The following is a 26,410-nucleotide window of genomic DNA, read 5'->3' on the forward strand; positions in this document are numbered from 1 at the left end:
GTTGGAAACCAGAGAGGGAGGCTGGCTGCTGGGGGGGTGGGGCGGGAGGGGGGCGGCCAGGGGAGGGGCCGGGCACCGCCAGGCCTTACCCTGCGCAGGCCGATGGTCTGGACCCATTCCATGGTGCGTACGTCAAAGACGTCCACGCCGTACTCGCTGTAGACCGTGACGTGTGCGGGGCTGCAACCTGGCGCACACGGAGCAGAGTGGTGAGCCCGGGCCCGCCCCCCCAGTGCCGGGGGCTGCCCGCCCAGCGTGGGGTGCAACGGCCCAGGCCGCAGGGGCCCTGCCCCTTACTCTAGAGGGAACCTTCACTTCAAGGTTCAGACAAACACAACGGACGTCTGACCGCTTTACCTCCACTCCTGAAACTAAACAGCATTTCAATACCATCGCCACAGGTGCCGAAGGTGACCTGTTTAAACACCTGGCTTCCCCTTTAGCTTTCTTATACAACTACTGCAGAAGCCTGTCACTTCAGGCTCGAAACATCTGAAATCCAGGCAGGGGCCCAATGTCCTGTTTCTTAAGGCAAATCCCTTCTTTCAGAGATGCCAAAAGGTCAGATTTCTGGGTAAATATTTAAAATCTCCACCCAGAGACTACTGCTGGGCTCTGGGCAAGGGCGCTGGCTTACTCTGGAGCTGCTTTCAGGCAGCCCTCCTGTAATCGGGTCTGAACACACGCGGTAAAATGACAATTATTCTCCTGCGATGAGCTGGGGAGCTGGTGCTGTCTCTCCCCTTCCCCGCTAAGGGATGGGACATCGTCAGGTCGTGACGGAAGACCCTCCCAGCGAACCAGACGTGTGAGACCGAGGACTGGTGGCCCTGTGGCACCCGAAGTTTAAGGGGCCTTTCCCACGTTTAGGACAGTGGTAAAAAATATCTGAACTATCTGAGAGAAAGCAGCGGTGGAGGCTGCATCCCGCCATCCTGCCAGGGGAGGGGCGCAAGGCTGGGGTCCCAGCATGCTGTCATCACACAGCCTCGCCCGGGCTGGCACGCAGAGCTGGCAGGTGGCTCTGGCTCAGCCCTGGTTCCTGGTCCTTCTACCTTCCAGGGTTAATCTTCCTCACGTTACGCTTAACTGAAGATAAATTTCTAAAAAGCTTCTGCTATGCTGCTATTACAGATTCCACATGGGCTCTCTGATCACACCTGTTCTTTTGAACACAAAAAAGAAAATACAACAGGGTTTAGGAGACAGACAAAAGATGCTGGAACCAGGCACCAAACTGTCCCAGAAGTGACATCTCAGACAAACCGTAAGGCCTTTTTGAGTGCCACATGCGAAAAAGATGGTCAGAGAAACCAGAGGGCCCTGAAGTGACTCAGAGGACCTTCCCCCACATGGGGGCTTCTGGGGCAGCTCTTCTTACTTGTGGGCACGTGGGGCTTCATCTGCAGGGAGCCAGGAGAGATCTGTGCGTACGACTTACTGATAAAGTGATAAACTGAGATGTCCAGTCTAAAGAAAAATTTAAACTAAAAAGTTAAATCAGTGGAGAGAACATGGGCCGTGAAGTCTGACAGATCCAAGTCTGAAGCCAGCCTCTGCTGTGTGATTTGTGCAGGTCACCTCACCTCGTGGCCCTCAGGGTCCTCCTCGGTAGGCTGGGACCGATTAGCGCCCCCCCAGCCCTGCCCCCCAGGTAACAGAAGGGGGCAGAACACACGCATGCTCGGACGGGGCTTGGGACAAGCAGGCCACACTTCTAGTTCTCCAGCCTCAAAGTCACTGAATTACTTTTGGCAGCTCTAAAACTGACTTGGCATCTGTACTGTGCATGGAGGTGAGACGAGAGCACAAAGGTGGAGAGAGAGCTGGAATCAGAGGAGAACGCAGGAACCTCGGGCGTCCCCGCCAGGTCACTCACGGTCAAGATTACAGAACACGGCACTCAGTGACCTGCATCCTGTCAGACGTTACCGGGTGGTCTTGAGGCCATTCCTGCACTGGCCGCCCACGAAGACGAGCGGGTGCGGCAGGGAGAGACCAGGAGAAGCGCCAGGGCCAGGCCTCGGCCCTTCCTGCCAGCTCTGGCTGCCTGCACCGCACCCCAGGCCCTGGCCAAGGGCTAACGAGGCCGGGACACGTCCAGCGAGCCTCCGCCGGCTGAAGGCCGGCAGCTCCCCTCACGGGCCTGGCTCCTGGTCCCAGCGCCTTGGCTGTTCTGCCAGCTTGGTGAAGCCAGCAACGAGGCAGCCGCAAGACTGTTCCTTTAGGTAATGAAGGAAAAACCGAACTCCCACGCCCCACCCCCACGACCCCAGCCCCCAGCAGCTGGAAATCAACGTGTGCCCTGCGGCTGCCCACTCACTCCTCGTCCCTCTGCCTTCCGGCGTCATGATGCAGCCCACCTGCTATACGCTATATCGAGTGGCCAGAATGGGAGGTTTAGGGTCTTTAAAAAGTGCTCAGACAGCAGGCCCAGCAGGAAGCGCCCCCTGTGGAGTGCAGACTCCAGGGCCTCGTGCCCAGCGCTGTCATCCATGCAGAAGGACACGTAACTGAGCCGATGAAGCAACAACTGTTCTCCAGAACGGCTCCTACCCCTCGGAACAATATTTGTCCCAAGAGGAACTCTGACCTGGACATCAGAACTGAGTATTTTCTGGTCACTGGAAACCTTTAGCTTGTTTTCATCACCGTGTAAGTTTATACATCATCACGAAGAACATCTTTTAAAACGTAAAACAGCGCAGGTCCTGTCTTCCTTTGGCCTGGGCTTCCCCCAGGGAGGCCAGCCGTCTCCGTCGGGCTCCTGGGCTGAGGGCCCCCGCAGTGCCCGTGGGATAGGAGGGCAAAGCCCACCCCAACGGGCCCGGGGTGTGGCAGTGGGACCACCCTGCCCCCCCGCAGCAAGCCGCAGGGCCCGCCTCTCACGGCCACTCAGCTAAGGGAGCTAGAGGACAAACCAAAGCAAATAGGACACATGCTGACCGGTGATGCGACAGCGGCAACGGGGTATGGCAACAGAAAACATATACATACTACAGGCAACGGGCGCCGCAGGCCACATGAGCTCCTGCGTGCGTGACCTCCGGCCTTGTGGGTCCACGTACAGTCCCATGTGGCTGAAGCAAAGCAGGTACTCCTCACTTTTGAGCTCCACAGCACAAAGGGCATCAAAAGACTGTTGTGAGAGGAACGTAAGCGAGGGGTCATTGGGATTTACCAGGTTTAGAGCCTGCCCATCTCCCTGGGTGCTCAACAGAGAGAACCCGGAAGGGTAGCCAACACAGAGCCTGTCCTTGACCACGGCCATCCACTGTGCATTGCCAGGGGCCACAAGCTCGCTGAGCTTCCTGTGGAAAGGCTTAGTTCTCTGGATCTCATAGCAAAGCACCAGCCGCTTCACCGCCACGAACAGGCAGGTGGGGCCGCCCTTCCTCAGCGTCCCGGTCGCCATGAGCTGGCAGCCCTTTGTCTCCGGAAGCTTGACGTCCACGCTGCTCTCCACGCCGTCGAAGGAGGACCACGGACACAGGTGGACGTGGTGGTTCCGGCCGCAGAGGAGGATGGCGACTCTCTCTTTGGGGGCAAGCTCGATCTGGTACACTTTCTTGTAGTCGGCCACACGGACGATCACTGCAGGATGGGGGCCAGAGCGTGAGGCCAGGGCCTCTGCTCGCACCCCACCCGGAGCGCCCCCTCCTCGTCACCTCACACACACGCCTGGCACCAGGGCCCTGGCTGGGAGGTGCCAAGGGCAGTGAAGCCCTGCGTGGGTGGATCTGGACAGCCTTCCGGCTCATCCCTGAAGCCAGGAACCACGTTTGGAAAACAAAAAAACCTCACTGGATCCTTGGATAAACTCGCTGAAGGCTCCCACCTGCTCACTGGGCCCCCAGACCAACCCAGGACCCTCGATACCCTAACTGGGGCAGGGCCTCCACTCGGGCTCTGAGCGAAAGCCGGGGGTCTGGACCCCGAGGGACAACAGCCTGTGGCAGCAGCCACCATCCCAAGGCCACATGTGTTCACCCTTCTTCCACTGTGCCTGTGTCGGGACCCTAGGCCCATCAGGAAGGCACCACCACCACCTCGGGGCAACTCCCTATTCCTTGGGGGAGGCGCCCAGAGCTGGGCCCAGGGCGGTGAAGCGGGGAGACTTGTGGGTACTTTTGCTTTTTCTTCTGGGAAGAATGAAAGGTCAAAATTTGAAGCAAAGGAAGGCGAGTTTTGGTAAGGCCTCGGTGCACCGAGGAATTAAGGAAGCATTTCTCCTCCTGGGAAGCTCTCCCTGCCCCGACTCCCTGCTCAGTCCTCTCCCTGAAGGGCCTAATATACACGGCAGTCAGCTCACCACCAGCCCTCGAGGCTGGTCTCTGCGTTTCACTGGACCTGCCGGGTGGGCCCTGCCCACAGCCTTCAGGGCTGGGGGACACGAGGCAGACAGTCACTGACCATCTGTCTTATTTGTGGCACGTTCCTCTCCTCAGCCGCTGGCCTTTCCCTTTCTTTATAAAGCTCTCTGACACGGTGACTTACTGCTCTCACCCAGGAAATCCGTCTTAACCCTACACGTTGCCACCACTGACCCCGCGCGCGTGGCGCTAAGCAGGCGGCCTGAGCGTCCAGCTCACTCACCGTCCCGGGTCACCTCTATGACGTAGAGCCCTTCCTCGAGGCCGACGGCAATCCTGTCCCCGTCTGCGAACAACGTAAAGCGGTCAGTACCGGCGCGCGGGCCGTCTGCTTCCAAAGCGGCGGAGAAACTACCAGTTCAAATGGGCCACACCGCTGAGCCCACAGGCGGCCGGGACGCGGAGAAACGCACCCAGGATGGCGGCCGTGAGGACGGCCTTGATGAGGGGCAGCGAGCTGTCGTAGGCCTCCTGCGGGACGTGCACCACCAGGTTCCTCAGGCGGTTCTTGTGAAGGATGGCCTGCAGGCCTTCCAGGATCCCCACCCACTTCCTCTTTTCGTTCTCATTTTCCGTCAGAATGAGCAGCGAGCTGGTCTTAGAAGGTGTACCTAAGAGAGAGGCCGTCACCTTCACGACGGAAAACAAAACAGACAGAGAAGAGCCGTAAGACAACCGGACACGCCGAACAGACGCCACGCGGCCTGCAGGGGTGAGGGGCGGGGGCTGCTGCCCGGAGAGCTCGCCTCCGCGGGCCGCCAGGGTCCTGGTCCAGCCGCCCGCGGGCCGCGACAGCCTGGCTCTCACACGGCGCCCGCAGCCCGGCCTCGCCAGAGCTCAGGTGACTCGGCTCTGGCCAGAACTGCGGTTCACTGTTCACTCGAAAGCCGCCTTCTTGAATGCTCTGATCACAACTGAGAAACACATTCTCAGAACACGTCGAGGGACAACAGGATCTCAAACAAACGACTTCCCTGTGGGCGCTCCCCAAACACTTACCAGGACACGGGACAACCTTAGTTGCTACAAATCATCCTTTAGGCACACAATGATGGGAATTTTCTGTATTGTATACAGAGACAGTTTCTGAAGAGATGTGATTTAACAGAAAGTGATCCATACACTTGGTTTTGTGGTCAACCAAATTTCTCTGTACTTATAAAAATTCCCAGTGGAGGGGGATCCACCATCTTTTAGAAGCTTCCTGATGCCACCGCATCTAACACTAGCTCAGCAGGGGACACTCCAACTCAGCCAGCAAGACCGCTGATAAGCAATGTCTACTAATTTTCCCCCGGCTTTGCTCCAGTTAATGGCCAACAAGTCTTCAGGCGGGAGGCTGAATGGTCCATTTCATCTGTAGCCAACCGTGTGTCGGCCTCCAGCATCTAGTGCACTGGACTGGAGCAGCCGGGACACAGACCGAGGAGGGAGGACGGAGCGGGAGGGCCTGACGCTGGGGAGACAGGGCTCTGCTGTGTGCAGACAGGGTCCGTTACCCAGTACGGGGAGGGGGACGGGCGACACGGGACATATCGACAGGTGTGAAGGGTCTGGAGAAACGGGAGGTCCGCTCTGGATGTGCGTGAGCCCCTTGCTACAAGACAAGGAAATGCTCACAACAGTCCTTTTTACTTTAACCACGTGGATTTTTTCTTTTCTTTTTTTTTTTTTGGCCGCACCACGTGGCATTCGGGATCTTAGTTCCCCGACCACGGATTGAACCCGTGCCCCCTGCAGCGGAACTGCGGAGTCTTAACCACTGGACCACTGGACCGCCGGGGAAGTCCCCCTACGGACTTTTTATCATTAATGAAACGTCTCTAAAAAATCGGAAAGAAAACATACCCTGAATATACACGGAATATCTCGGCGTGAAGCATGTATGACGTCTGAAGCCAGGACTGAGCTCACAGAGAACTCTTCATCTCTGGTAAGAAATAACACATTCAGAATATCGGAAAAGAGACATGCACACAGGACTCTGTCCTCCACCCTTTAGGAACGGTATCAAAAAGGATACTTTCTAGAATACAAGGGAAGCTCCTCGCCTCCACCAGGATAAGAAAACGCTTATAATGACAAAGACAACAAACAAAACACAAGAATCTTGCATGCGTTTCAATGATTCGGGATGACTGGGAATAAAACCACTTTCCTGAGTCACACTGTTCTATACTGTGCCAGACTGTTCCACAGGTACAAACATACCACATCTTTGCTTTGGCCTGTACCTGGCTATAAACGGGAATAAAATGTGCTGAGATAACCACGGAATCACCTCCAGTTCGCTCTAAACCCTGGGCTACGGGCAGCGTTTCGTCTCGGGACACCTGCCAGCGGTCTCGTCACTGCTGGGCCAGGGGCACACCTGTGTGCAGCGCGGGGTGAGCAGGGTCGCCCGGGGCCGCTCCCACATTGCAGGTGCCCAGCTGCTCACCCCTGCCCCGTGGGCCCCCCGGAGACCGATGCTGGAGAACGAAGCTCCAGGCCAGGCCCTAGTCCCGGACAGGTGCCATACTGTGTGGCACTGGGGGTGGGTGACAGAGGGACGGGCGCTCCACCTTGTGAGGAGAGGACGTGGCAGCAGCAACAATAGCTCCGCTCGCCAGGCTCTGAGCTAAGCACACCCTGTCTATTCACTTGCTTAATTAATCTTCCCAACAACCCTAGTACCTCACGACGTTGCTATTATGTCCATTTCAGAGTTAACCACAGAGAAGGTGGGGAGGGAAGGGTGCTGTGCCTTTTTGTATGTGGATGGCAGGAAGGCATCTGACTAGAGATGGAAGCCCTAAGAGACGGTGCCACTCAGCAAACGCTGTGGCCACACGAAGACAAGGGCTCACGAAGACAGAGCACAGACTACCTCAGGCTGTGCAATGTGTCTCTGGGATCTTTTCTACTTGTTCTTGGATGTATTAGATGCCTATTTGGCAAATCTTTCAGGGCAAAAACATTCACAGCAGGAAAGTTTCTAGCAGGCACCTGTTTTTGGAGCTGCCCAATAACTAAGGGCGTGAAGGTAGAAATGGGGTTAAAGGCTACCAGGCAACAAACTCTCATTCTCAGACATGTAAGTCAAGTAAACCTCCTAGAACGAGGATAGACTACACCACACCGACCTGAGGTCTAGGACTTGGCTGGCCACGACGCCAGGCTGCGTGGACTTGCCCTCGGGCAGATCGTACAGAAAGAGCTTGCAGTCACAGACCACTGCGTAGGCCCGCTGCCACCCCTTCTTCACCCCGGTCGGCTTGGGGACCTGCAGATCAAAGTAACCATGTTCCTCTGGGCCAGGCGTGCCAGCCGCAACACGGCCGGACAAGGGAAAGTGGAGGTGGCAGGCCCAGGAGACTTCTTGGAGGTGGCTGCTGTGCAGTGGTCCGCTCCTAGCTGCTGCACGGCCAGTCCAGGCTGGCGGCGGAGCTGGGTCTGGGCCCAGGATGACTCGGGCAGTGCTGGGGAGGGGCTCTGCCCATGACAGAAGGTGACGCAGGGGACAGTGCAGACAGCTCAACGAATGGGTGTGTTCACAGCAGACGGGGAGCAGCGTGGAATGCTGGGCCGGGCACAGCGCCTTCAAATGGCACTTGGCTTTGAAACCTTAAGTGCATCAGCCCAGGAGGTGGGGACGAGAGGCCCCAGCTAACGCTGAGTGTGTTTCTGGGGCGGGGGGGTCCCTCAGGACCCCAGGAGGGGAGGGCTCCCAGGACCAGAGGGCTCCCAGGACCGGCATGTGGGTCGCTTCATGCAGCAAGCGGACCAATTTCCAGGGTAGCTGGGCACGGCCGTGGGTCACCAGGCTGGGTCGCCTGCCTGGGCAGGCAGCAGGGGGAACGTCCTACCTTTACGTAGCCCTTGTAGGCTGTTCCTATGCCTCTCTGTACGTCCACACCAAGAGGCCGCTTGGACTGCTCGGGGGGTATGGGGCACACCTGGGGAGCGCTGTCCTTGCAAGACACGTGGCAGGCAAATGAGCACACTGCGAAAGCACAGAGCACACTGTCACACCTCCGCCCCCAAAGCAGCAGTTGCCTCAGACGTGCGTGGCACCCCAAGAAGGAAACAGTTTTTAGAGCAGTTCCTACAAACGCTTAGGGTACGCTGGCATCGAGCAACTTTTCCACACGCTCACTAGCACCCACTGGGGGGCTGGCGCCTGTGCTCGGGGGCTCCGGCCCCGGCTCGTCACAGTTCTCACCGCGGGACCTCGGCTGGCCACGCATTCCCACCCAGCCCCAGCACAGGGCAAGACCACAACACAGAGGCCTACAATGCTAACAATGACAAACTAGCAGAAAAGAGGCCAGACAGTGGTGCTTATCTCTAAATGACTTGATAGTGGAAGATCGTAAAGTTGTTTTTACTCTCTGCTTTTCCTCATCCTGCAGAAGAACGGACGTGGACGGGACGTGGATGTTACATTTTGTAACAAACAAGGACCAACAGACACCCTGGTCACCCCAGAGCAGCGCGCTGTCCACTGCAGCATGATCTCAACTCAGAGACCTTCACCGAGCACTTGTAAAGCCAGAGAAGGAGCATGTGCCCTGGGCCCCTCATGGCTAGGCTGCCCTTGACCTTGCCGGCCTTCACCGTGACTCCCACGCCCGGCCCCTCTTGGCTCGCAGGCCGCACTCACCCTCGCAGGCGTAGCCCTGGCGGATCAGCCCCACCATCAGGGAGGTGCAGTGGCTGCACTGCGTGGGGCTGGAGAAGGACTTGATGCTGAACTGGTGCGCTTTCGGCTGCAGGAAGAAGGTCAAGGTGGTGAGACACGGGCGGTGGGGACCGGGGACATGTCTGCTTGTAACCAAGCGTTCCAACAACTGCAGCGCACCCTGGAAAAGCTGAGCCACACGCTTTCACCACGACGTGCGCGGCTCCCGGCGTGACCCCACGCATGGAGCCTGAGCCAGAAAATGAGTCCACACGTGCAGCCTTCAGTGAGGACCCTCGCCGCCCACACCAGCGACGCTGGCAGGGCTGGGGCGCTGTGGTGACTCGAGCCCCTTGCCTGCCAGAGGCTCTGGGGCTGGCCTGGGCCATGTCTTGGAGTGGGCTGCCACCCACAGCAGCTTGTTCCTCCCAGCAAGAGTCTGGAAAGACCCAATGCTCCTTGTCGGGAGAGCAGACACAGGACGCCACCGACAACAGAATGAGAAGCCCAGCCAGCATCCATGAAGCTTAACATGGCAAATGAAAGGATTCATTTCAGGGGCACGTGAAGATGTGGAACCATTTGTAGGAAGCAAGGGAGTGACCAACACAAAATCCAGAGAGCAGTCTGATCCCTGACTCCACGAGAATCGTAGTCCAAAAGCCAAGCCGTTAGCTGGTCTCAAACAAAATCAAGCCCCCATCTCTAGCTGGCATGGCTGTCTGTGACTGAAACCTTAAAAAAGACCATGTCTACGTCAAAGAAAAAAAAACATCTAGTACGTAAGGCCAGACACCTGCTAAGCTTGAAACCAGGGCCCTGTCACACCTCGAAGCCATGACCTACGCTGAACCCGGGCGCACTGACGGCACAGCTCTCCAAGATACATTTACGAAAAAGACAAGGTACAAAGCTGCACACTGAGCAGAATTCCATTCACGCTGAGGAAGAAGTGCCTCCCATAAACCAGGTGGACCTCTGAGGCCCAAAGTGCAGCCAGACAAATGGGAACGAATGTGGAGAAGGGACTTGATGGACACCGAGTGCAGAGTGGTTACCAGTGGACTAGGAAATGCGGTCTGGGGAGTGAAGACAGAGGTCCGGGGAGGTTAAACTCTGAAATCAGCCAATTAAAATGCACTCATGTCTCACTGCTTTAATCAAGAAAACACAGGGGGCTTCCCTGGTGGCGCAGTGGTTAAGAGTCCGCCTGCCAATGCAGGGGACACGGGTTCAAGCCCTGGTCCGGGAAGATCCCACATGCCGCAGAGCAACTAAGCCCATGCGCCACAACTACTGAGTCTGTGCTCTAGAGCCTGTGCGCCACAACTGCTGAGCCCGCGTGTCACAACTACTGAAGCCCGTGCACGTAGAGCCCGTGCTCTGCAACGAGAAGCCACCACAATGAGAAGCCTGCGCACTGCAAGGAAGAGTAGCCCCTGCTCGCTGCAACTAGAGAAAGCCCGCACGCAGCAATGAAGACCCAACGCAGCCAAAAATAAACAAATTAATTAAATATATATATATATTTTTTAAAATATAGAAAACACAGGGTCCTGATGCTTTCTGGATTACACACTACTCAGAACAAAACATTACTGTGTACGTGAAAATACTAAGTTCGTCTTATTTACACAAAAGTTGTCTAAATCCGAGAAGGCCCCCCGGGGAAGAGCAAGGTCCCTCCTACCTTTGGTCCCGCCAGAGCGAGGGTCTGTGTGGTGGGCAGCGGCACGGTGGGTGGCCTCTGAGGGGCCCGAGCCACATCCTGGGGGACAAGTGGGGACAAGCGTGGACAGGTGAGCACTGTCCTAGCTCAGCACGCCTCTTACACAGCAGAACTGATTAATGATAAACAGTCCCGCATTTTAATTTACTCGATTGTTGAGACACCTGTCAAAGCAGCCCTCATCTGGCTGATGCACTGACAGTAATTCTCAAACACAAGCCGGGCTTGGAGTGGCAAGCTGTGAGGCATCAGGGCAGCTTCTGTTCGAGGGCCCGCGAGGCGCGTGGCTGTGGGGGCAGGGGCAGACCGCGGGGCTCTCGGGGCGTCAACAGGGCAACACTCTCACCTCCTGCTGCTCTGTGCTTGCGGCCACAGAGGCTGGTGGGGGCGCCTCTGGCTTTGGAGCTTGTGTTTCTTGCTCACTAGTTGAGCTGGTCTGTGAAAACAAAGGCAGAGAAATACTGTGGGAATAAAAGAACTTATTCTGCAGAATTTAGACTCTAACTACATGTTCTTTATTTAAAAAGTGCATTTCCTTGGGGACCTAAGGTCCCAGCACTGGTCCTTAGTCCTGGGACGTCCCGCCACGGACCCCGCCTCACTCACAGCTGTCCTACCTTCTCCGAGGCCTCTGCCCCCGGCGTTCTAAGGCTGGGGTGGCGACCGCGTGGGAGGGTGGACTCTGACAAGTCACAACAATCGCCAAAGGCCTCACGCTCCAACTGCAGCCCGGAACCCCCCATCCTCCGGCCCCAGCCATTTAAGGGCAGGAACGGGAGCTGCCAACCCTCTGAGGTCAGTCAGCACTGATTTTACTCTGCACCCAGGAGCCCTAAGATCAAGTAGCCACGTGCTCCATAACCCCAACTCAGGGATCGAGAAAAAATACTAACGTCAAAAAAGGTCTATGGGGCTTCCCTGGTGGCTCAGTGGTTGAGAGTCCGCCTGCCGATGCAGGGGACGCGGGTTTGTGCCCCGGTCTGGGAAGATCCCACATGCCGTGGAGCGGCTGGGCCCGTGAGCCATGGCCACTGAGCCTGCGCGTCCGGAGCCTGTGCTCTGCGACGGGAGAGGCCACGACAGTGAGAGGCCCGCGTACCGCAAAAAAAAAAAATCTATGGACCTGTGACCAGAAGTAGGAATTTCCCTGGAAGCTTTATGACACAGGGAAGTCATGTTCTGTTCTGATAACTCAAGATTCCCAATTTATTCCCACAATTTGAAGCTCAAGCTTGCATTCTAAAACCACCTAAAAATGACCTTCACATGCATGAGTGTTCCTGATTCTAACATTTCCTCATCACCAGCAATTACAATTTACACAGATGCACATATACAGTTTACAAAGCTTCATAAATGTGACACAGCAGTAGCTGGGTAGGTACCTACAAGAGCAGTTTACAGCTTGCATTCCAAATCGAAATCCCATTGAACCAAATCAGAGACACACCTTCCAATGGCTGGAATTAATTAGGCTGCTGTCTAAGGAGCCAAATTCAGATGGGAAGGCAGCACATACACAAACAACACATACACAACTGTGTACTCCAATATTTGAATTTGTAAGCAAACTCACAAGGGAAAGGCTAGATCAATTAGCTACAAATATAAGCAAGCTTCTCCCATAAGTAAGGCATGTTACATGAGCTACAGTTCCATCTTTAGATAAATGAAGGGCAAGAGAACATTAAGTAATTTAATTTTAGCCGTGTAGCAGCCCCACTAGTTTCATTTCGTTGGTTGATTAATCAAAAGGATGCAAATGAAGGAGGAGGAGAGGTGCACATCCAGTGCCACTCTGCTGACGTGAGTGAGGGCGCGGGGAGCCGGCGCGGGCAGCGGCCTCCTTCTTCCCAAGAGGCTGGCAGAGAGGAGGAGACAGAGCCCTCGGGTGCGACAGACAATAAAAACTTGTGTGAAAATGTACTGATTCACTCATCATGGCAAACATTTCTAGTATAAACAGCAAGCTTAATACGGGGAAAGCAGAAGAGAAGCTTCAATCAGACATTTCTCACGTCTGGAAACCCTCCTAGCACACTCAAGACTCTGACCAAGGATTGTTTTCTTTCCATCAGTAAATGTCCTTCCTACTTAAATCACAGGGGAGTGAGGGACTAAAGCATGAAAATGGCAGGGGTGCTGGCTGCACAGGCTGAGGTTCAGAGGTCAGAACCTCTGCCGTCACGCTGAAGCCGCCACGCTGGCCGCCCACGGAGATGCAAGGTCTGAGCCAGAACCACCTGCCGCCTCACGGATCGCTACGCTGTCCACTAGTTTTACAGAAAAGCCACTGCGGTCCGCACCCGCCCCCCCCCCCCCCCCAGTTAACAACCCCCGTCTTTGCTTCTCGGGAGTCTGTATCTGCCCCGACGACGGTGTCTGGCCGTGCAGGGCCAGGAGGAGGCACCAGACTGAGCAGCGGCAGGTTCTGCACGTACCGCGGGTTGTGAACGGTTGCATGTATTTGCCTCTTAAAAAGTGAGGACTTCAGGGAAAAGGCAGCATCACAAATTTGATTAAAAAAACCCTCCTGACAGGTGAATGTAAACAGGTGTGTGCCCAGAATGGTGGGGGCAATACAGATCCGCCTGGATTTCCCAACAACTGATCTAGGCAAGGATCACGGTCGTCCGCTAACCCATGGTGACCGCTGATTGCTCCCAGGGCCCTTCCCGGGGTGGGGTCTGGTCTGGCAGACACCACCTCCACCTAAGGGTCAAGAAGCTTAGCGTCCCCGGTGCTAAGCAAACTGGCCTCCGCTCACGGGGAGAACACACCATCTCCCGAGCAGAGTTCACATCAAGATGTTCAACCCACATCTAATCGAGAGGAAGAGTGGAGGCCTTCTACAAGAGAACTGGTCTGGACACTACAAGAACATCAATGCTATAAAACACAAAGTGGGGGGTGGGGGGGACAGCGGCACGGCTCCAGATTAGAGGAGACCAAAGAGACACGAGCTCTGGCTTCTGAGCTGGAGGGAAGGCAGCTGTGCGCTGCGGCATCAGTGCAAACCATCCCCGCGTGGTGACGCCACTGTGGATACGCAGGGGAACGTCTTCAATTCAGGAAAGAAACGCTGGAGTACTGAGTGTATTAGGGGTCATGATGCCTGCAACCCACACTCAAATAGCTCAGGGGAAAAAGGTCCATGTGCATGTGGAGAGAGAGAGGGAGAGAAAGCAAGTGCGGCAACATGCCAGGTGAGAGATACGAATGTTCACTGTACTATTCTTTCAACTTTCCTGCAGGTTTAAAATTTTCTAATAAAAAGTTAGAAAACAAAAGCAACGGCAAACACATCACAGGTCCCATTAATGACATTTCCTTTCACTAGTTTCCCGTTGCGGCTTGCTTTACGGGGCTGCTGGGAAGGGCCCATCCCTGAAGTTTTGCAGAGACCGTCCTGCCTCCACAGACTGATGTGAAGAATGCGCAGCTGAAGAGGAGGGAAGCGGGATCCACTCAGACCAGCAGCCACTCCCGAAGCTGGAGGGGCTGCTCTGGGTTCCTCCTGTGCGGGGCGGGTCTCCCTGAGCAGAGGCGATGAACTCCAGCACCAGGACCGCAACAGGGGCCCGGGCCGGACTATTCTTGCAAGCCACCCACCTCCGCCCCGGCAAGGCTGTACGGTACTGAAACGGGAACACGACCGGCTCATTCTTCACCGTGAGAGCCTGTGGTTTAAAAACTGCCTGAAATATTCAGCACACAGGCAGAGGCCGGTGTGGACTTCCTCCCGGAAGATGCCAAGCCCTCTCTTACCCTCCACCTAACTTGAGGGGCCTCTCTGTGAACGCCTCGAACACCCTAACTGCTTCCAACTGTACACGTTTAGCCCCTGGTCAATTGCAGGATCGGCACAGCTGAGCTAAACTGCCCGGGGCCAATGTACTGTGGGTTTGCGGCCCTGCAGGCAGTCAAATCGCAGTAACTGATTTCTAACTTTTCATCAATTCACCTGTCACTGTAAAAACATAATTACTTACTCTAAACGTCAGATCGTGCGCAAGAGGTGCAGTGTTGAAGTACTCAAAAATGGAATCCTGAAAATCTGGAAGCTTGAGTCCTGTGAGAACAAAACGGGACTAGTCAAGGTAAAAACTTAAGATGCAAAGACTCAGGGTCACCGAGATATCAATTCTGTCAGTTAATGATAAATCTGAGAGAGTAACCGAGGAAGACTATCCGGAAATCTCTAAAAATGAGGGGGCGGGTGGGGGGAGGAGACCTACCAGATGCTAAAGCAGATTCATTGAAGCGTCTCTAATTAGAATCGGGGGGGCATTGCCCATGGACAATGAGCAGGGGAGAAAATCCAGGAAGAGCCCCCGCGCCCACGGTAATGAAATCTCAGCTATGGTAAGACCCACATCTGAAATCAGTAGCGAGGGGAACTTTTTAATAACTGGTACTGGACAACTAACCAGCCACAGGAGAAAGATAAAACGGGGTCCGCCCCTCAAACTGTACGTCATAGTAAATTCCAGATGAGTCAGTAATCTAAATGTTAAAAGTGAGACTATGCAAGCGTCAAAAGAAGACATGGGCGAATTACTTGAGCAACTGGGGACATGGGGGTACTGCCCTGTAACTCAAAAAAGGGAAAAAACTGATAAATTTGACACACAAAAATTAAAAAAACAACAATAAAAATACCTTACGCTTGGCAAAACAACAATAGCAAAAAACCATCATAAACGAAGACAAACTAGGAAAAATATTTGCAACTTCTGTCAAACAAAAGGTTCTAGTCCTCAATATATAGAAAGCTTCTAAAAATTAAGAAAAAGCCACAACCTGAATTATAAAAAATGGGCAGAAAACACAGATACGTAAGTCACCAGAATAAGAAACACAAACAGCCCTCAAACACATGGAAAGGTGTGCAGTCTGGCTCATAGTAAGAAAAAATGCAAATGTGGTGCTACTTCTCACCCATTCAGAGTAAGATCACACTTTGTAGGCGAGGCTCTGGGGCAGGAACGCTCGCCTGCACTGTGGCGGAGACACAAATGCACGAGCATCGGAGCAGAATCCAGCACTGTTGAGGCTAAGTGTATGCATGCTTAACCTTTGACTGGCAATCCCACTTCTGGAAACCTATCCCCAAAATGCACGGACAGAAATAGGAAACGCTATATGCACACGGCTACTCACCACAGCACTCTGTGATAGCAAGAGACCAGAACAGCCCAACACCCAGCAGGGTGCTGCGCTGTGCCGGGCGAAGGGTCCGGGACCAGCTGAGGGCTGTGGCCTCGCCTGAGCACGGAACAGAGCAGGGCAGGCCTTTGTGAAGTCATGGGGGACACAACTGTCTAATTATACAGGTACAGGTACTTGCTTTATATTTTCAAGGTGAAACAAAGGAAGAATAAACCAAAAACTGTGGCTACCTTTGGAGAAGGCATCTTTGAACAAACTCTACTTCAGAATTTGGACTTTGGAATTATGCTAAGTGCTTTCTTTATGTAACTAAAAACTATTAAACCTAAAAGAAATGAAATGTAAAATAAAACCATTTCATTAAAAAAGATTTATATTTAAATCATTCAGGGGCTTCCCTGGGTGGTGCAGTGGTTAAGAATCCACCTGCCAATGCAGGGAACACAGGTTCGAGCCCTGGTCCGGGAAGATCCCACATGCTGTGGAGCAACTAAGCCCGTGCGCCACAACTACTGAGCCTGCGCTCTAGAGCCCGTGAGCCACAACTACTGAAGGCCACGTGCTGCAAGCCACAACTACTGAAGCCCATTGTGCTCTGCAACAATGAGACGCCACCGGGATGAGAAGCCCACGCACTGCAATGAAGAGTAGCCCCCACTCTCAGCAACTAGAGAAAAGCCTGTGCACAGCAACGAAGACCCAATGCAGCCAAAAATAAATTAAAAAAAAAAAAATTCAGACGCGTTGATTCTAATTTACCAGTATCTGCTCTAAACTTTTCTTCCATCTTCTTCTTCAAAATTTCCATTTCTTCTAATAATTCTCTGTTCTTGGCTTCGGAATCCTTTAGTTTGCTAAAATAAAAAATAAACAGCTTTAAGTGCCCAGAGCCCAGGTCCTCTCTGTGCTGGCTCAGAGAGTGTCAAGATGTTGGGGGAGCGGGGAGGGTGTTTAATCCAGGTGCCTGGGAAAGCGGCAGGGCAGGCACGACAAGTACCCCTGTTCATACACTTCAAAACTGCAGACTCTCATGCTCTCATTTTTTCCTTAAAACACTAATAAGCACAGCCCCCAGGAGGTGAAGTGCTCACACACATACCCTTGCACCTAGGTCTAAGGGAACACCGACTAAGTGCCCGCCCCCGGGTGGCCCAAGGCCCCGCAGGCACCTTTCAAAGGAGAGATTCATGTCCTTGACCTTCCTCAGCTCCTCCTGGACGAGCTGTTTGGCCCGGATCTCCGCCTCTAGAGCTGACTGCAGTTCCAGGCGTGCAGACATGTCCAGCTTCTGACTACGGCGAACTTTCCAAAGGGGATCCTGTAGAGATCAGTTCAAATGTTAAAAATACATTCTTAAGCTATTTACTTGTTTAACAAAATTAATGCTAACAAATAAGTAATTCATCTTCTTTTAATCTTAAGCTCTTATTATATTTAAGTATCAACTCTCAGATGTTAAAGTCCATGGGATCCAATTTTAGTTTTGTGACTTTTTTCTCAGAGGTCTTCTAAAGAATAAAATTTACGGTTTTTTTTTTTTCTTTAAGAATAAAACTGATCCTGTAGTGTAATTTCTACATGGCTCCACTACACTGTTTTACAAATTTAAGTCACATTCTAGGATCACAGTTATCTTATTTTTCCTACGTCTTGAAACGTTTTGCTATTTCATCATCTTAGTAACTATGTCATTACTCATCAATTATTCCTACCTATGATAAAAGACTAAAATAATAACAGAAAGGAAGAATGATGTAATGACCTAGAAGGTTGAAGCCATAGTGAAATAAACCAGCTTGAGGACAGCATTCTTCCATTTCCTTATTGAGCTGCCTAATGTATCTCACCGACTTTCAAGAGCATAAGAGAAGTCTGAAGAGATTATCTTGCAGACTTTTTTTTAAGGCTTTCACTGAACACAGTTAAGAATTCTTCATTTTTCCTCCATAACAAGAAAGAGGAGAAAACGGAGTGAGAGAGATGGCTCACAAGCAGAAGGGGGTACGGAGGAGCGGGCAGGGCTCCATCTAGTGGTGACAGCGGGACCGATAAGCTGAGAGAAGGCTCAGGGGACCACATCCTAGGGGAACTTTCTCAAGAATGGATAAGTGAACAGACAACACACTTCTAAGGACAATACACTTCTAAGGACATTCTCATCCAGTAAGTCCTTCAACACGAAGAACTATCCACACTGTATTTTGCAACAAGAATCTCAACGGGGGCTTCCCTGGTGGTGCAGCGGTTAAGAATCCGCCTGCCAACGCAGGGGACACGGGTTCAATCCCTGGTCCGGGAAGATCCCACATGCCGTGGAGCAACTAAGCCCGTGCGCCACAACTACTGAGTCTGTGCTCTAGAGCCTGCGAGCCACAACTACTGGAGCCCACATGCCAAAACTACTGAAGCCTGTGTGCCTAGAGCCCGTGCTCTGCCACAAGAGAAGCCACCACACCACAATGAAGAGTAGCCTCCGCTCGCCCCAACTAGAGAAAGCCCGCGCATAGCAACGAAGACCCAACGCAGACAAAAATTAATAAATAAATTTAAAAAAAAAAATCTCAACAATCCCATTTTGCTAAAAGGACGTATTCTTTCATCTTTTATAAGGTTTGTGCCCAAACTTTATTTAATGCAGTTTATAAATGCCAGTGTACTTGTAAACATGACTGGAAGAAAAGAAAAATAGAAACAAAAACATGTACTACTCATTCTAATTGGTGTTTATAAATGTAAAAATGAAAATGTTTTCCAATCATGGAGCAAAGAACACAGTGGTAGTTTTTCTTTCAATAAAATTAAGAGCTGTCCATGTTTTCAAAAGTATTGTGTTCTGGACATTCCTGGTGGCACAGTGGTTAAGAATCCACCTGCCGATGCAGGGGACACAGGTTCGAGCCCTGGTCCGGGAAGATCCCACGTGCCGTGGAGCAACTAAGCCCGTGCGCCACAACTACTGAGCCTGCGCTCTAGAGCCACAACTACTGAAGCCCGCACGCCTAGAGCCCATGCTCCACAACAAGAGAAGCCCGCACACCACAACCAAGAGCAGCCCCTGCTCACCTCAACTAGAGAAAGGCCGCACGCAGCAACGAAGACCCAACACAGCCAAAAATAAATAAATAAAAACAAAATAAAAAATGTATTGTGTTTTGGTGACGGAAGCGCAAGAAGAGTGAGAGGTCAAGGATGAGCTGCAACCTATCAGAGACGGACTCCTGAGGTTCAGCGTCTACACGCCGCACGTGCTCCAGGCCCTGTGGGATGGGGGCCAGCAGTTCAGTCCACCCGAAAGTACTGGCCCCCCCACCTTGGTAAATATACCTTCAAACCAGGAAAACATGGAATAAAACTGTGCGTTCACTAAGTTTAATTCTAGCCAGAATCCTAATGAAGTTTTGTTCCTCTTCACCTTTACTCTGACTTTGTGAATTATTCACAAAGTAACTCACACATGCGTATTTTAACAAGGGTAAATGGTAGAGGAGAGAAGGGGGCGCGAGCTGCTGCATGGGGACCAGCACCACCAGCCCAGCGCTCAGAGTCACACAGGCTGCTGGACAGACGGACAGACCTACACACTAATAAAGCAAACCTCCTCGACGGCGGAATCCCATCCTGCTAAGTTAAGACTGCACCACAGAGCCTGCTACTCAACAGTGATTTGCTAAATGAATGAATGGTATCAAAGTAATCTGTGATCTCCTGACGCCCGACAAGATGCCAGCCACACAGAAGCCTCCCACGTCACTGAATTACCTGCACGTTCACATTTGGAGCCACCTATGATCCCCCAGCAACAGAAGTGCGCATTTCAGACCCAGACCTACCAGTGTCCTTGACCCCAGGCTGGAGCTCCTCAGCGCCTCGAGTTCTTCGGTCATCTTCGAAGCCAAGGCCTGAAGATAGCCCCGGGCATCCTTCTCGTCGCTGACCCTGGAGGGGGACAGCCATCCCGTGAGCCAGAGGCACCCACCACCCCTCCTCAGGACACGGTGGCCCAATGCCATGTCACCCCCCATCACCCGTGACGAGCCCACACCCTGTTAGGGGAGGCCAGTCCCAGCTCGCTCTCTGGGGCTCCTGGGCCATCGTGCAGCCGTGCTTCCCAGAAGCTCTGCCTCCGTTTCAGCCAGGACATGCGGGGTGGGGGCCGGCGCGACCCACACCCTCGGGGACTTGGTGGTGCTGTTTCTCCACCTTCAGTCCAATGTCATGATCACTGGACAGAACTGCTGCCCCCAGACGGTACCGATTTGGGGGAAACAGGCGAGATCTGTGGGGTTAGACCTCAGAGACGCAGCATGAGGTGTAAAGGAGGAGGTGGCAGCTGGGGAAACCACGATGGGGGCGCCAGCTGGGCCGCACCGCGGGGCTCGCCGTGCACGTACCACTGAATGATTTCCGCGATCTGGGCTTCCCAGTGGGCAACCGACTCCTTCTTGGCTGCCAGATCCTGCAGGTCATCCTCCAGCTGTCTGTTCTGAGCTGTGAGTTTATCCACAAAGGAACAAAGCTGAAATTAAACAATTGTAACACACAACTCGTTACTGGGCATCCTCAGCATTATGAAAACTACAAGTCCTTTTGAATTTTGAAAGTTTTCATTAATCGTTATGAGGGTTTCCCAAACGAAGTTTCCAATGTGGACTTTTTGATCATATCAAACTTAAGTCACGTTTCGATACAAATCTTAACATCGAGGTGATTAGAGCTACTGGTTTCAGGTAATTAGCAGCTTGTAACCAAATGAAAACATCCCACTTAAAAGACCAAACATATTATTACTTCACTTAAAAATTAAAATACTTAAAACACCAAACTTCTAAGACTCAAGAACGAAAAAATTACGGCATCCACAAAGTGACGGTTCAGATCCTTTAAATCACCTTTTCGTTTTCTGCAGTTAATTTCTTGTTTTCCTCAAGCAGCATCGCCCTTTCTCGTTCGTACTTGTCTTTGACTGTGCCCACGGCCTCCTCCATCTCACTGTGCCTGAGAAGGCGGGAGAGGTTTTAGGGGTTCCTGACTTTGCCAACGCTCCTCCCCGGGCCCGGCGCAGCCCGAGGCCTCCGCACCGCGGGGCTGTGAGGACTCACCGCTCACGTTTGGACTTCTCTAACTTGTCCTTCAGCACCAGGACCTCCTTCTGCAGGGCCAGCTGCTGGCTTTCAGAGTCGTGCACCTCTTTCTTCACATTCTTCACCTCCAGCACGTGGGAGGCCTCGCGTCTCACCAATTCCTCTTCATAAAACAGGACTTTCTTCTCAAGCTCAGATTTTATCTTGGAAATCTCCTGCTGATGTTCTAAGGCGGCACCTGGCCCACGGCCTCCTTGCTTCATCTGAAGATAAAGGTTGGAATAAATTACAAATCTCTGCGCCCTCCTCGAGGCTCAGGCATCACCCCGACCACGGCAGACACTTGCAAGTGCTTCTTCCTCTGCCCTGCCGACAGACACCGATCCTTCTAACAGCTGCAGGGCAGGCTTTGGTGGGGGCAGGTGTGTGTGTGTGTGTGTGTGTGTGTGTCTGCCCTGGGAGGGGTGAGCCCAGATCTGCCTGAGACCCAGAGGCCCCGTCTCACACTCTGACACGAATGGTTCTCAAGGTCTCCTCACGCTGTCCGTTCATTCACGCAACAATATTCTCTGGAGGGCTGACCGTGTGCCAGGCACCCTCCTGCTAACAGGGTCACACGGGGTGGTGACGTGGGAAGTGAGCCATCAGGCTAGGAAGGTCTTCATCACGGGGGAGGCGGGGGCTCAGCCAGGGCAGAGGCACTGAGTGAGGGGAGTGGCGGGACAAGTTGCAAGTGTCTGAAGAACAGGAGGAATCGGGGGGCACGAGGGAGGAGGTCAGGGTTATTCGAGCGCTGCGGAAAGCCATCAGAGGGCATTAGCAACGTGACGAGCTTTGACTTTGCTGTAACGAGCTGCTGTGTGGAGAGCAGACTGCAAAGGGCACAGAAAGGGACAGGGAGACGCAGTCACAGGCCGCCGAGTCCGGGCAAAAGGTGTTGCCCGTGGAAGCAAATACGACGGGGAGAAGCTGACACCTCGGGGATGTGTACTGGGGGGACGGGCCAGGTGTGAGGGCGAGAGAAGACCCATCGTCTGCATTTCACAGATGAGGAAACCCAGGCTCAGAAAGTGGAGTCCCGGATCTGAAGTCTCGCCAAGCCCATGAGGAGCCACTACAGCCCTCCCCCGCCCCTCCCCAGCCACCCCACTGCCCTCTGGCCCTGGACGAGGGGCCCAGGCCATCAGCCCGGCTCTTCCACTGTCAGCAGCAGGACATGGGCTGTAAGCTTTTATAGAAACTGACTCCATCGAATTTAGAAACCCCAGACACAGAGAAAGCATGAGGCGTCCGTTTGCTAGGGCTGGCTCTAGACTGCCGGAAACATTTACACAAGGAAAGAAACGAAGGAACCCGGTTTTTAAAGGTGAGAAGCTCCCATAAGCTTTACATCGCGTTCCCGGCCCCCCGCCGCCCCCGCCCCACGCCAGGTCTTGTTGGAGCCCCGACAATCGCATCGTTTAAGGTGACTCCCGCCTGGCAACCGCTAAGGATAAGAGTCTGCTCTCTCAGTAAGAATAAAGACCTCACCGAGCACTACCTTGAGGGCTTCAAGCTCACTTTCTATTTGCTTGGAGAAGTTCTCGCTGTGCTCACGCAGCTTGCGCTCCTTGGAGGCCTCGGCCACGGCGTCCTCGAGCTGAGCTTCCAGCTAAGGAAGGAGAACAGCGCTTTTTATCAACACAAACCAGCTCCACTGCGGCAGCTAGACCTTTACCCAGAAGGAACTCTAAGCAAACGAAACCTTGTAATTCTTCGCTCTTCATCAGATTTTGATCACAAAGTAAAGGCTGAGAAATACACTTCAGGACTTAACTGGAATGGCTGGTTAGTAATAAAACAAGTCTAAATTCTAATTTAAATTGATACTTTGAAACTATATTTCAAGAAAAGATACCAGTTTGTGAAAACAAATACTCCAATACTGTAGGATATAGATTCGGGGTTTTTGTTTGTTTGTTTGTTTGTTTTTTAATTTTACTTATTTATTTTTGGCTGCGTTGGGTCTTCGTTGCTGCCCGCGGGCTTTCTTTAGTTGTGGCGAGCAGGGGCTACTCTTTGTTGCAGTGCGTGGGCTTCTCATTGCGGTGGCTTCTGTTGTTGTGGAACACGGGCTCTAGGCGTGCGGGCTTCAGTAGTTGTGGCTCGCGGGCTCAGCAGTTGCGGCTCGCGGGCTCCAGAGCGCAGGCTCAGTAGTTGTGGCGCACGGGCTTATTTGCTCCGCGGCATGTGGGGGGATCTTCCCAGGCCAGGGCTTGAACCTGTGTCCCCTCCATTGGCGGGCGGATTCTTAACCACTGCGCCACCAGGGAAGTCCCAGATTCATTTTTTTTTAATGGAAGACTTGAAACATACACAAAAGTAGATAGAGTGGTATAATGAAGCCCATGTGCCATGACCCGGCGTCAACAGGTAGCACCCTGGGCCTGCTTCAGCTGCATGGCTACTCCCCAATCATTTTAAAGCAAACCCCAGACACAGTTATCATTTCACCCAGAACTGGAATGGTCATGCTTAATTAGGGGTTCACTACAAAGAGTTACAGTTGGCTAGAACTACAAATGTACTGGGGTTGCAAAATCAACTGTCTAAGAAGAAAACAAATAGGCATTCTGAGGCCGAAGGACAAAGAGCCCTGGACATGAAAGGAACAGGAGCACATGCTCTGCGCCTCCCACTCAGTTTACCCTCCCACTCAGTTTACCGAGTAAACCCAACAGAATGTTAAAGCAAGGGTTGTGGGCCATATGTTGCCTGTTGGTAGCAGAACGTTTGAAATCATCTCGGGCAGCAGTTCAAAGTGGGGTCCTGAGGCCCTTTTAGGGTCTGCAAGGCCCTTCCCCTTCTAAGTCCCTACCTTAGGAGCTGGGCTTTCTTCACGTACATTATACAAAAAAGCGTATCACTCCAGACAATGGAGAAACAGATATGAGAACCCGGGTGTTTTCTATTAAGTCAGACATTAAAGAAAGGCATAAGCATGTTAAAAATGCCACACTTCTCACTATATTTTAAAAAACTGGTCACTTTTCATAAAAATGTTATTTATGTTAACATGTAATGAGTCTGTTGTTATACTGAACATTTTTTCGGTTTTAATTTCTAACGTGGTAAACACTAAGACCTATAACCACACAAACAAAAGCCCTTCGGGGCCCTCAGTGATTTTTGAGTGTCAAGGATCCCGAAGCCAGTCTCAGGACCGCTGCTCTGGGGCAGCGGCCCTGCGCACCTAGAAGCCTTCGTGTCTCCTGAAGCCATGGTGCATCACATCATGACGTGTTTCTATGGTATTTCTTGTTCGTGAATACCCTCTATTCTGCTTTAAAATTTTAGTACTACAGGAACTTCTTTTAATAACTTCCCAAATAGGGAACAAGGGCTGAGAGCTACAAAACAGACGCTTAGCAAAGCGGCTACTTGGCTTCACGTGAAGTTTAAGATCCATTGTATCTTCAAGTGATTTACGTGACGCAGCCTAAGCTGCCAAAGCTGTTTTACTGGGATCACCCAGGCGCCCCACCAGCGTCCCCTGAAGCCCCGAGAAGCTACCTCCTTCCTGCTCTTGTCGGCCCTGCGGGCCTCCTGCCTCAGCGCATCCATCTTCTGCACGGCCGCCTCCACCTCCTCCTCCCGGTCCCGCAGCTGCCGGGACACCTTCTGCTTCTGGGACCGGAGCTCGGCCATGCGCTCGTTGAGCTCTGAGAACTCCTGCAGGGCCAGCTTCCGCTGCTGGTGGGCGTCTTTCAGTTCCCGGGCCTGGGACTTCAACCGCTCGGAAGCCTCAATCAATTGCTGAACACAAAAGAGTTAAATTACAGATGGTTTACGTTTGCCTAACAAGGACTGGACTGGAAGGCGAGAAGCGCTGTCTTCCACTGTATTAAGGGGTTAAAGTGACAGCAGATCTGGTTACAGGCTGTAGCCACAGCCCCGAGAACTGACCTTCCTGGAAAAAGCCCTTTGTTTGTCCCAGCGCAGCCTGAAGAAGCCCACCTGAGACCAGTGAGACCCTCCTATGATGTGAGCAGCTTGCTCACAGAGGCAAGTCTGGCCCAGGAATTTCGACCTCTCCCCTGTGTCATCCACGCAATCACCAAAGTAGCTGAAGCACGAATCTGGTCGCCAATCTGCTTACTTAAACCCAGCAGATCAGAAAAGAGCACATTATATACAAAAGTGCTTAAGATTTCAATCAAAGTAAAGAACCGTATAAAAACAATCTGCTCCCTGCAGCCGATCCCTTGACAACTGGGCTGCTTGGTCACCGTGGCACCTGCTGGCCTGCGGCTGGAAGCAGCAGGATCTGAGCAGGCTGGCAGGGCAGCTCCCGCCACAGGGAGGAAAGGCCCCTGTGGACCCGCCCACTGCAAGTTTCTCCAGCCCACCTGCGCCTCTGAGACGAAGCCCTGCAGGTGGTACGATACCACGGGGAACGGAAATCCTGCTCGATTCAGAAAACAGACCCCAACCACAGGGTCAACAACCGAGTGTACCTTAGGAAACACGGTCCTCACCGGTGTGAACATACTGCTGTCTGAACACAGCTGGACGTGTCTCACTGAAAATCAATGTCATGAAGGAGCTATGGCCTCTTTCGCAAAGCCTTGCCAGAGCTGCAGGCCGGGCAGGAAGGACAGGGACTCTGGCTGGGGTGAAGACACGCGCCCTAAGCCAGCTGGGTCAGCGCAGGGAAAACCCTCAGCCCTCACACGGGGATACCGCCCGCTCAGCAGGCCCGTGTCCGAGGTTAAAGACGACGACCGGAAAGTGCGCCCGTGTAGCCACGGCGCTGAAGAGCACCCGCGACCACGATTGGCCCCACGGTAACCGGGCGCCAGTTTGGCTCCGTGTGAGCCTCGGCAGCAGGGGCCAGGATCTGCACACAGGCGAGGGGCCTGGACATCCTCGAACATACGCACGGACTCAACCTCACACTCTGCAAGATCACGTAAGCCTCTCTCACACAAACGAGGCCTCTTGACTACCTTGTGGAAATCCTCCTTTTCCTGCCGCACCAGGCGGTACTGCTTCTCCAGGCCTTTCAGTCGATGCGTGGAATCCTCGTGCTCCTGGCGAAGAGTCACCGTGTCCTCAAGCTGTCGCTCGAGCCTATTTGAATCTGAGCAAAAGAGAAAAGAAAGCGTATTCCCTTACATGCAAAACTCTGTGATCTGACCTACTGACGGGGAATTATTTAATAATCCCAACGCTCTTTGTGATCTGACTTACTGAACAGGGAATTATTTAATAATCCCAAATGCCCTCGAGGCTTTTTTGACATTCTCTCTCAGGCACACACATGGCCGCCTGCACACCTGAGCAGACCCAGCAGACTTGGCTCTGCCCCTCTGTCTACGCACCCTTCCCTGGGACCGTGAGCCCCAGGGCG

At 53.1% G+C, this 26,410-nt stretch overlaps 1 protein-coding gene across 4 annotated transcripts in view; it reads right to left on the minus strand.

Moving 5' to 3' along the window:
- Positions 1-26,410, minus strand: part of CDC42BPB (CDC42 binding protein kinase beta) — a 115,429-nt gene that overhangs the window by 8,659 nt on the left and 80,360 nt on the right. For 3 of the 4 annotated variants that reach the window (XM_089908232.1, XM_089908231.1, XM_022576028.2), the window contains 20 exons: positions 26,007-26,140; positions 24,571-24,813; positions 22,559-22,669; positions 21,037-21,281; positions 20,827-20,932; positions 20,329-20,453; positions 19,768-19,873; positions 17,107-17,255; positions 16,697-16,791; positions 14,758-14,837; positions 11,112-11,201; positions 10,727-10,804; positions 9,019-9,124; positions 8,222-8,358; positions 7,499-7,638; positions 6,222-6,303; positions 4,787-5,003; positions 4,597-4,659; positions 2,998-3,594; positions 90-187 (listed from right to left, as the gene is read on the minus strand). In XM_089908232.1, the coding sequence (XP_089764358.1) occupies positions 90-187; positions 2,998-3,594; positions 4,597-4,659; positions 4,787-5,003; positions 6,222-6,303; positions 7,499-7,638; positions 8,222-8,358; positions 9,019-9,124; positions 10,727-10,804; positions 11,112-11,201; positions 14,758-14,837; positions 16,697-16,791; positions 17,107-17,255; positions 19,768-19,873; positions 20,329-20,453; positions 20,827-20,932; positions 21,037-21,281; positions 22,559-22,669; positions 24,571-24,813; positions 26,007-26,140 (3,002 nt within the window). The remainder of the gene's footprint in view (positions 1-89; positions 188-2,997; positions 3,595-4,596; positions 4,660-4,786; positions 5,004-6,221; positions 6,304-7,498; positions 7,639-8,221; positions 8,359-9,018; positions 9,125-10,726; positions 10,805-11,111; positions 11,202-14,757; positions 14,838-16,696; positions 16,792-17,106; positions 17,256-19,767; positions 19,874-20,328; positions 20,454-20,826; positions 20,933-21,036; positions 21,282-22,558; positions 22,670-24,570; positions 24,814-26,006; positions 26,141-26,410) is intronic. The other variant, XR_016392282.1, reaches the window with a different exon arrangement.

The sequence above is a fragment of the Delphinapterus leucas genome, chromosome 2, assembly GCF_059928025.1.
Source record: "Delphinapterus leucas isolate spDelLeu-1000000601 "Yukka" chromosome 2, BTC_Dleu_Yukka2, whole genome shotgun sequence".
Lineage (NCBI taxonomy): Eukaryota > Metazoa > Chordata > Mammalia > Artiodactyla > Monodontidae > Delphinapterus > Delphinapterus leucas.